Source organism: Equus caballus, chromosome 6 (genome assembly GCF_041296265.1).
Source record: "Equus caballus isolate H_3958 breed thoroughbred chromosome 6, TB-T2T, whole genome shotgun sequence".
Classification (NCBI taxonomy): Eukaryota; Metazoa; Chordata; class Mammalia; order Perissodactyla; family Equidae; genus Equus; species Equus caballus.
Window position 1 is genome coordinate 65,450,626 of NC_091689.1, and position 11,231 is coordinate 65,461,856.

At 40.6% G+C, this 11,231-nt stretch overlaps 1 protein-coding gene and 1 long non-coding RNA gene across 3 annotated transcripts in view; one reads left to right on the forward strand and one right to left on the reverse strand.

Annotated features, from left to right (window-relative positions):
* TM7SF3 (transmembrane 7 superfamily member 3) overlaps positions 1-5,799 on the reverse strand; it is a 36,174-nt gene extending 30,375 nt beyond the window's left edge. The window contains exon 1 of one of the 2 annotated variants that reach the window (XM_001502786.6): positions 5,104-5,799. In XM_001502786.6, coding sequence (XP_001502836.3) covers positions 5,104-5,194 — 91 coding nt within the window. In that variant the 5' untranslated portion in view covers positions 5,195-5,799. The remainder of the gene's footprint in view (positions 1-5,103) is intronic. The other variant, XM_005610993.4, reaches the window with a different exon arrangement.
* LOC138924781 (uncharacterized) lies at positions 5,500-9,050 on the forward strand. Its single transcript, XR_011440004.1, has 2 exons — positions 5,500-5,627; positions 7,737-9,050. It is a non-coding gene; the product is annotated as an uncharacterized lncRNA (long non-coding RNA).
* The last annotated feature ends 2,181 nt before the right edge of the window (positions 9,051-11,231 follow it).

The window sequence follows — 11,231 nt, forward strand, 5'->3', positions numbered from 1 at the left end:
CTGGAAAGTATTCCAGTTGCTCAACAGTCTCACCAACACCTGGTACCCTCAGTTTCTCTGCTGGGTACACAGTGGTAGCTCACTGTGATTTTAATTTGTATTTCCCTAATGATTAATGATGTTCAGAACATTTTCTTTTGCTTATTGGCTATTTGGATATCCTCTTTGTGAAAGGATCTGTTCAAGTCTTTTGCCCACTGAATTTTAGGAGTTCTTTATACATCCTTGATAGGAGTGTTCTGTCAGATAACTATTGCAAAGATCTCCCATTCCTGTAGCTCGCCTTTTCAGTTTCTCGTTACCTTTAGATTACCTTGAGTTTTAATTTTAATGTAGTCCAACTTATCAAGTTTTCCCTTTATGATTAGTCTTTTTTGTGTCATTTTATAGAAATCTTTGCCTACATATTCTAAGATCATGAAGATACGTTCCCCATGTTAACTTCTAGAGTTTTGTTTTAGCTTTCACATTTAAGTCTAAAATTAACCTGAAATTGATTTTTATGTATGGTATGAGGCAGGGGGTTAAGGTGCATTTTTCCATATGTATATCCAGTTGACATTGCAACTTTTACTGAAATTACCATTTCCCTACTATTTTGCAATTCCACCTTTCACATAAATCAAATGACCATATGTGTGGGTTTGTTTCTGGACTCTCAACTGTGTTCCACCAGTCTACAGGTCTACCCTAACACCAATATTACACTGTCTTAATTTCTGCCCCAAATTTGTTCTTCCTCTTCAAGACTATCTTGATTATTTTTGGCCCTTTTTCATTTCCATATAAATTTTAGAAAGCAGCTTGTCAATTTCCACAAAAAACCCTGCTCGGATTTTGACTGGGATGGCAAAGAATACATTAATTTAGGGACAAATATCTTTATAATGTAAAATTTTCTAATATTATGAATTATGAATTTATGAATTATGACTTTTGTAATTTATGAACCTCTAGTTTCTCAATTTATCTCAAGAACATTGTATAGTTTTCTCTGTAGAGGTCTTTATATATCCCATTATAATTATCCCTAAACATTTTGTTTCTTGATGCTACTGTAAATTTATTTTTTCTCTTAAATTTCAATTTCTAGCTGTCTTGTCACCAATATGTCTTTTCTCAAGTTCTCCAGGTGATTTTAATGTTCAGGCACGTCTGAGAACTGCTAACACAATGTTTGATGAATTAGGAAAGGATAAATATATTTTTTCCTACTTATCTTTAACCTGACTTCTGTGTGAAAATCCTCTCACAGTGTTACCTTGGCAGTCCAACAGCCATTTCACAATCTTTATAGAAGATTGCATATTAACCAAACCAGTTGTGGTCTGATTTCTGCCTGTGCACGGCTCTGTCATACTTGACGTTCTGCTGCTAAGTATAGCACAAGTCACCTAGTTGGCACACAGTAAATGTTTGGTGAGTGATGGTTGAATTTTATGACCTCAGGAAAGTATTTTCTTTCCTTTGTGCCTTAGTTTCCTCATGGTGAAACACAGATAACTGAGCCACATACATCACTTGCTAAAAGTATCAAATAATAGGAAAAAAGATTTTAAGCTGTCCAGTGCCACACAATAAAGTATCATTATTAACACCCATTAGCTTTCCAGTGTTTCAGAGGCTCATCTCCTTATTAAAAAAAAAAAAAAGTCAGGCATTCAATATGGTCCTACAGATAAACTAGTGGGACGAAGAGGACCAACATGTGTAAATGCCCAGCACATCCACCATAAGCATCAGGTTGAGAAAGAGACTTCCATAGAGTGACAAGGAGAAACACTGAAAGTCAAGACAACTTTAACAGCACAGCCTAGCAGAAACTGCACTTAACTTCTGCTCATAAAAACAGACATGGCAAAGGAAGACATGTATCCAAAATATATCCTGAAGAACAGCTCAAGTTCACCTTTAAGCTCTATGGAAAGGATTCATTAGAAACATTTTATGAGGCATAATTAGATCTTATGACTCTGGGAGTGGGAGGGAAACAGCACATCAAATGATATTAAGATCAAACAGCTAACATGGAGACAGAGCACTTAATGATGGAGCTCTCCTCTAAAAAGCAATCATCTGCCAAAAGTATTTTTTGCCATCTAACCCTTTGCAGGGGATTCTTTTCTATTTTTCATACCCTTCCTCCATTCCTACCCAGAGTCACTGTTTCTTTCCAAGAATTCCATTCTGAAAAGAACTGCTCAATCCCAATATTTTCCTATTCTTTCCCAATCAGATCCTAAACTTGCAACTCTAAAATTTTCCAACTCTTCCTTTTTACTATTTTACTAAAATGGACCTCCACTGTTTGTGCTTTGCCTTGATGCAACAACCAAATTCCAGGCGAGATCTGTGAAAGCTTAGTGTCTTCATAATCCTCTTCAGATAGAATATTAAAAGCAAACACAGTTCAGCTACTTGAGCTGGTTGGCATTCAACTGCCCCCCCCCCCAATTTCTCATTATATCTTCTTATGAATTTTCATTAGCCCTAAAAGCTGAAAGGAAACACAAAAATGTACATACTACCTTTCACACAATTTTGAAAGAGATCACTTGCGACTAACTACACAAAGCACAACACAGACACCAGAAGGCTCAAATGACATTCTGCCCAACTCCAATTACTGTGTAATTCTATGTGAGTTACTGGATATGAATCTGAAACAATAATGAAAGATGTTAGGGTAGCAGAGAACTGGGACTCCAAGAGAAGGGAAAACTGTTTAAATGTAGGATTTATCTCCTATCACTGTTGGTCACAGAGAGCACCTTCCTCAGACTTGCTAGGAACTCAACCTGATGCCTTCAAAGGTTCATTCAGCTTTCAAGCCATTATTCAAGTTGTGCAAGTTAGTGTGTCCTGCTAAAGATGGGTACATCCTCCTAAATTACAGGAGTTGCTCAATTTCTCCAATTTGTATAGTTATCAGAATCCTCAAACAGAAACCCAGCCATTTTCCAGGAGGATCACGCAAGTCTTGAACTAAGTCTTTCTTAACTGATAGATGTGGAAACTATTGGCTTTTATTATCACTCAGCAGTTAAGTCCCCACATATTGTCCCTCTCCTTCGCAGAACGACAATACTAATGCAAGGCAAAAAGGATAACATGGTTGAGGAAATATCAGAGCTGCAATCACAGAAAAGAGGCAAGAAATAGAGCCTGAAAAATACTAATTTCTCAAATTATTACTCAGATTTCTCAACTTTTGCATAAAAGATTCTAGATATTATTAAATATTAAAGCACAGAACTAAAAATGAAAAGATCTGGATCACATCCCTTCTGACTCAGGGGCTCGTCTGGATCTGCAAATGCAATCTCTCAAATACCGCAGCCACTATGGAAAACAGTATGGAGATTTCTCAAAAGATTAAAAATAGAAATATCATATGATCCAGCTATCCTACTTCTGGGTATTTGTCCAAAGAACATGAAATCAACAATTCAAAGAGATTTTTGCATCCCTATGTTCACTGCAGCACTATTCACAATAGCTAAGACATGGAAGCAACCCAAGTGCCCATCAACTGATGACTGGATAAAGATGTGGTGTGAATATATATGTGTGTGTGTGTATATATATATATATATATATATATATTTAAGTAATGGAATACTACTCAGCCATAAAAAAGGACAAAATCACACAACCTGCAACAAGGATGGACCTTGAGGGTATTATGGTAAGTGAAATAAGCCAGACAGAGAAAGACAAACACTGTATGATTTCACTTACATGTGGAAGATAAACACATGGATAAGGAGAACAGATTAGTGGTTACCACAGGGTAAGAGGGCAGGAGGAGGGCAAAAGGGGTAAAGGGACACGTGTGTATGGTGACGGATAAAAAACCAGACTATTGGTGATGAACACGATGCAGAAACTGAAATATGATAATGTACACCTGAAATTTATACAATGTTATAAGCCAGTATGACCTCAATTAAAAAAAATACTTCACGTGTTAAAATGGAGATAGTCCTCTCTTCTACCTCCCTCATAAGGCTATTTTGAGGAATGAGAATTCACAGAAGAATGAGGTGTACAGCACCTCTTATTGGAGGGTAGCTTGGTTGAGTGGAAGGATCACGAAATTTACAGCCAGACGTATGCGGGTTCAAATGCCCCCTGTGCCCCTGTTAGCTGTTCACTTGTGTAATGAGCGTCGTCTAGGGCCTCAGCTTCATCCTCCACCAAATGAGGACAATAATTATCTCACAGGGTTTGAGGATTAAATTACATTGCCATGAAAAGCACCTGGCACATACTGCACGCAGTGAATGTTAGTGCCCTATGATAAACAAGGCTATTTTTTCTGCAAAAATATAACTGTCCTTTTCAGCTTTGGCCTTAAGTCCTGTGCAAAGATTCTAGGATTCAGTTTGCAGGAGAGCTTTTCAAAGATAAGCATTTAGGAACACAATTATATTATTCAGAAAATATTGCTCCAGAACTGCAACTAGTCTGTTAAGTTCAAAACAAAACTGAGAATGCACTTAACCTCACAGAAAAGCACATGACTATCAGCTTGGCACAATTAGTGCTTTTTACAGTTCATATTAACAAACCAGGAACTACTGCTAAAACCCATTCACCAAGCACATGATCTACGATCTAAAGTCCCATTCTGGGTTCACTTTTCCTCTCAAACTCTGCAGAGCATAAATAATTTGAAAGCCATCTAGATTTTGGAATCTAAGAACCCTGTGTAGCCTGGAGGGCCATCAATTATAAAGCCCTCAGATCCTACCAAGCCTCGCTCTCCAGAGACTCAGCTATGCCACTCGGGAGCAAAGACGTGCTTTAGTGTGTTAAATTAAACCTACAAACATGGCTGCTCCCTAAGGGAGATAATAATGTGTCTGAAGAAGAGAGTTACTTATCTCTTCCCATTTGCCCAGCCTAAATTAGGAGTTGACAATAAGGCCTCCTTAGCAATGGGAGTTTCCTTCTGCAGGAAAGGACACTGATCCATTCCTGCCGGTTCTGAACTCACCACCTCCTCTGCTAAGTGGACAGACTCCAGGATGGATTTAGACCTTGCAAGAAATGCAAAAGCAACTGTGGGTTGCAGAAGTGAGGCACTCCCGACCTTACCCTCGCTGGAGTTCCCGACGGTCTCGGCTCCCCCAACCACCTCCGGCTGCGACGCCAGCAGAGCCAGGACCAGCAGCCGAAGAAGCCCCATAGCTGCCGGGGCCGGGCCGGGCCACCACCAGGGTCGGTGAGGGACGCGCGTGGGGCCGCGCAGCCTCGCCCGTGCTACCCCGGAGCGCCCGCGCCCGGAGCCATGGCCCGCCGGGCGCACACGCCGCACTCCCTCCAGCCCCGCAGCGCCGGCGGGCAATCCCGTACCCCGGCCAGAGGTTCTTTTTCCGGCAATTAACCCTCGCCGCCCTTGACCGCGCCTCCGCCCCGCCCCTTTACGTCACGGCGGCGGGTGCCTGCAAGGGCGGCGGAGGGGCGTTTCCAGGCGGCGCGCGCCTCCTCCCGGCAACCCGCTGGTTCGCGGCGTCCGTGGGACCCTCGCGCCGGGCCCCGGGGAGACCCCGGGCAGTTGTGTGATGTAACCTGCACTTCTCCCTTTTGTATCTTTCCCACTTGCGAAAACCACCGTTAGGGTAAAAATAATTCTGTTGCGGCCTAACGTCTGCAGGCTCCTGTTCCCATGCTTAACGGTCCATTGCAAAAAGGAAAAAAGAGGAATGGGGGGCTCAGAATTCAGGAACAATCGGTTATTTCTCCCAAGAGCAATTGCCTTAGCTGCTCAGGCTGATGTTAGTGTGAAAATGTGAGGGGAATGCTGTTTGTTTAGTGGTTACTGCGCTAGTGACGTGCACCACATTTTAAAAGAAAGTTTCGTTTTTTCTAAGCGAAATATCCTCGAAGACTCAAGACCTGAATCTGAACTTCCTCTCTCAAACCTCATACCTGAGTGCCGTTTAAGGGACAGTAGTCCGTGTGACCGTTGGCTCGTGAGGTGGTTGTGGCATTAGATCGCCCTGCTTTCTTTTTCCTGCTCTTTAAATTTTTTATTTAGATATTTTAATGAGCAAGTCTCTTGAATATTATATATTCCTTTAATCCACTACCAAACTAAAAAGCTATAGCAATCACTGTAATGTTGACAGGCACAACTCTTCTCCTTTTCTCTCTCTGCCGTTGCAAATGTTCACACCTTTGCTAACGCTGTCCGTTTCTTCGGTGCTTATTCTCTCTCCCACATGCCTTCTTTCGTGTAACTCTCAGTAGCTGAAATCCCAAGACGAGGATAGGAGCGATTATGCTAAGGGTAGCATCCGAATCAGTGGATGGATTATTCAATAAATTGTGTTCTGATAAATGATTAGCTGCACTTTATTGGGGAGGGAGGATTAGAACGCTATCTTGCACTGTCAAAATGAAATCCCAAAGTAATAACTATAAAGGAGCTAGAAGAAATGCTTTTTAAAAAAACTTGGTCTCAGAATGGGAGGGACTTTCCTCGTTTTTTTTTTTTTTAATTTTAATAGTTTGAGTAAAAATCTATCTGAATCTGGAAGCGTCAAATCGGAAGTGGCTGGTAGCGTTCAAGGGAGGAACATTCTAAAGCAAAAAAGCAAAGGATAAAACCATAAAAGAAAAGATTGGTAGATTTGGCTACTTAAAAATTTAAATTTTGTGAAAGTCAAAAAACACCATAAACAGTGTGAAAAGTCAAGCTGATGACTGAAGATTAAAATGAGCAAAGGTGAATAGGGAATTTCACACACACAGAAAAGGAAACACAAATGGCCAATAAACACATGAAAAAAGTTCAAACTCATTAGTAGTTAAAGAAAATCAAATCAAGAAAGTAAGATGTAAATATTTTTAAAAGGATAAGAACATCCAGTGTGGATGAAAGAGTTGAGAAGTAGACGTTCTAAGATAGGACTAATGGGAGTGTAACTTCATATAACTTTTCATAGATTAACCTGCATCAAAAATCTTAAAAGTATTCATAGCTTTGATATGATCATTCCATTTTTACATTTAAGTATGTAAATAGGTATAAAAATTAGATATATGTATATATGTAAAAATTAGATATGTATATGTATAATTAGTGTACAAAACTGTTCATCAAGGTGTTATTTACAATAGCAAAAAGACCTAAAACAATTTAAACGCTCAACAATAAGGAATTAATTAAATAACCTGTGATACCTCTATATAATAGAATACTGTGTAGCTCTTCGAAAATCATTTTTTATAAGGCAAGTGATTGATCATGAAGTGTTTATGAAAAGGCAAGTTACAAAGCAATAAATATATGTAGTATGAGCCTTATTATGTTTTCTTTTCAATATGCATTCATGTTAATATGCACAGAAAGGCTGAAAAAACGTATCAAGATGTTTAAAATAATTATCTCCAGGTGATTGAATTAAGAATGACTTTCTTCGCACATTTCTGCACTTTGTAAAAATTCTACATTGAAGGTGTATTGCCTTTAACTAAGGAAGTATAATTTTTAAAAAGATGCATTTGGTTTTAAAGGTTCTCTTATAAAAGCATTCAGGATAATCATCTTCCTGAGTATGACAAATAATACTTTTCAGGATGTAGCTCCTGCCTACCTCTCCAGGTTCTTGCTGCAGCTAAACTCATATTCCTCTATGCCAGCCACACGGAGTTAATTTCACTTCCCTGAACTAACCGCATCCTCCACCATCCCCCACCCCCTGCCCCATATCTTTTCATTGCAGTTCCTTGTGCCTGCAGGGAATAGCTGATGACAGATGTGTCAGCAATCAGAAGAGGGCCTCATCGGCTGTGAAATACTGTGACAGCTAGGGAGGATGACTGGCTGGGGTTCCTTGCTCATGACAGAGATCCACTGGAGACATGAGAAGCAAACGGACTCAGCAGCTTTGCAGATGAGTTTGTTATTCCTATGAACTGAAAGGAAACCCTCAAACTGAAATGATTCCCCAAACTAACATAGAGATAACTTGCCTGGTTATCCTATCCCACTCTCAGCTCACCTTTGCTCTGTATTTTTCAACTCTTACGCTCTTCATATGGGGAGTCATTCACATTGTTTTGACTGAGTGTATTAAATGAAGTTCAATGAATGTTTATTTAGTAACTACTATATGGAAATCATTATGCTGGGAAATTCATTCATTCAATCCATAAGTATGCTTTCAGTGGCTTCTATGTGCCAAGCTAAATGCTAGCTACTAGGTTTGGAGATATGGAAACAATTAAAGTATGTTTCCTGCCCACAAGCAGCTCATGGTGGTGAGTGAATTAAGAGTCAAGTATGAATAATTACACCTCAGTATGCTAAATGCAACAGAAGTAGAAGAAACAATTGTGGTAATGACTGGGAGTAATTAATTTACTCTCAGGGTCAGGGAAGCTTTTATAAAGAAAGAAATGCTTAAAATAAGGTTTGAGGGCTGAGTCGATGATCAACAAGGAAACAAACTGGAAGTATGGAAGGAAGTGTGGGTATTTCATGAGAGGAAGAGAAGTTAGATGTGTCTTAAATGGTGTGCATAGAAGTGTGAAAGAGCAGAGCATGTTTAGCAAATTGCAAGGAGTCTAGCACAGCAAATGCTTATTTATAGTTTTTCAGCCTAGCGCTTGGAACATTTCAGATGTTTAATAAATTATAACTGAGTAGGTAATAAAGGTGTTAAGGTCTAGGATGTCAAGTTAAAGTTTTTTCTGGAAAAATAGGGAGTCACTGCAGATTAAAAATTCCAACCAAAGTACTTACTACAAGACTGGCTATTAGTTGATAATGGAAGCTGGGTGATGAGTACGTGACGGTTCAATACAATATTCTATTTTTGCATGTGTTTGAAACTTTTAATAATATAAAGTTTAACAGAAAGTACTTACCAAAATGACATGTTTAAAAGATAAGAAATATATAATACTGGGTTCCTTCTTTAAAACCATATAATCCAGTTGGGGATGCAAGAGAAGTAAATGAAAAAGTATATGAAAAAGTGTCAAAATCATGAAAGGGAGAAAGAAGGCCACGTTGCCCTTAGTAATTCATAAAATTAACATGAAAAAGGTATAACTCAAAAAGATAGAGTCTGAATTAAATACTAGGAAAGAAATTGTTTTGAGAAAGGGAAAGAATATGGAGAGAGCTGGACCAGTGGTTATCAATTGGGGGCAATTTTGCCCCCTAGGAGACATTTGGGAATATCTGGAGATATTTTGTGTTGTCAAAACTGGAGGGTGGGTAGCTACTGGCATCTCACGGGTAGAGGATAGGGATGCTGGGAAACAGCCTACGGTACACTGGGCAGCATCCCAGAACAAAGAATCATCTGGTCTAAAATGTCAGTAGTACTGCTGTTGAGAAAGCCTCAGCTAGACACATAAGACTGTCTTTGGCAGGCACAGTATTTCCTGAAGTCCACAGCTTCAAGAGACTCACAAACCCCTTAAGAATGTATGCAAAATTTTGAGAGCCTGGCCTAGGTCCACAGCTTTCATCTGATTCTTAAAGGGGTCCATGGCCAAAAGATGGTTAAGAAACCCAGGAAAATCAAGGGTTCAGGGTCATGGCTGAACAATCTGAAGTGACTATTTCACTCAGAAAATTACTGGAAGATGAGGCTCGATCTGTTTTCTGGAGCCAGATTATAGTGAACCTTGAAAACCAGGCAGAGAGGGCTGGACATCAACCTGAAGTCTCTGTGGAGCTAGTGAAAACCTGTAAGGAAGATACTGACGGGACAAATGCTATGTCATAATACGAGCTGTCTTGAAGTGGCTCTTTGACTCCAGGCAGCCAAGTTCTCTCTCCAATCAGGCTACAAAATTTAGTATTCTTCTTTAGTGGGCTCTCTCATTCATCCCCCTCTATCAAACCAGTCACCAATCCATGTTAATTTCTCCTTCGTAAATAGCCTTTCCTTCCTCACTTATCAGGATCAATACCCTAATGTAAGCCCAACTCATCTCATTTTTTGATAACTGCAAAAATCTTGTGAGTCCCTGACTAATTCACCTCTGCAAACCTAGCATCCAACATACTTCCCCAGGACATGGCAGGTATTCAATAGGGTACACTTAACTGAGAGTGGAAAGAGAAAGTCGTAGATTACCCCATATTACAGTTAAAACACATTGGAGTTCGCTCTCATTAATCCTTTTATGGGAGGAGGTGCCTCACCCAGAGAGGTTCCTCATTAGGTCCCAGCTGGCATGTAGATTGTTTGGGGATGCGGCAGGAGGGGAGGTGAAACAGAAGTGGAGCTTCCCAGCAATGGTTGGGGTAAATCCAGCAAGCTGAGCTCCCCACGGATAGTTTCCTCCACCCTCCCCCAAACCCAGGAGGGTAATTAGCGATAAACAGGCAGAAACAGAGGGTATGTGAGGTCCACATCAGTTATTTGCTGATTCCTGGCTCATTTCTTTCCAGGCTGTCCCCAGGCTAACTTTCCTTTAATACCTCCTCCGTTCCTCGCACTGAGTTTCTCGGTGTCATAAAAACAAGAGATGCTTGTTAGTTACCTACGCCCACACCTGACCCCTTAACTCCAAATGCTCCTCTTACTTTTGCCCGCGGAGACCTTCTTTCTCCGTACTCTTCCAACACGCTTAATACAGCTCAGTTTAGTATTTAATTGTTTCGGACGCTTTCCATCTCCCGGACGTCCGCTTCCCCAACATACCCACTCTCAGAATTAAAGCACACACCCAGTCTCCACTTGGGTAAGGCCCTTGGCGCCCAAAAGCAAAAGAGGAGGCCCCCTAACCCAGCCCTTCCTGTTGGCCTGGTGAATTTTAATTTGGATTTGTTGAAGTTAAAGTCTGTATCGTGACTCCCAAGTATTCTTGAGTTGCTTGCTTTGTAAGGTACATGTTTTGTGGTCCACTTGGACAGCAAAAGCAAAACAAAATAAGTATTCAAGGAGATGTTTAAAAATGAACATACGGGAGGGTAGGGAACATGAACTTTTTAAAAACGCACAATCCAACAATTTCCGTAAAGTGTTTAACCCCTAAAAACCTCGAGAACAGTATGTTAGCCAAAGCGAGCGGACCCGGGACAGTCCCCAAGTCAACGATGTGCACCCAGCACCTCCTTTCCCTCAGGTAAGCCCCGGCAATGTCCCGCCCCCTCTCGGCCCGGTGTGGAGTTCTGCTTCACCCCACCCCCTCAGAACGTAGCCCTGTGATTGGCCAGGACGCGCCTTCGAGCTGCCCAATCGCGTGTGACAGCT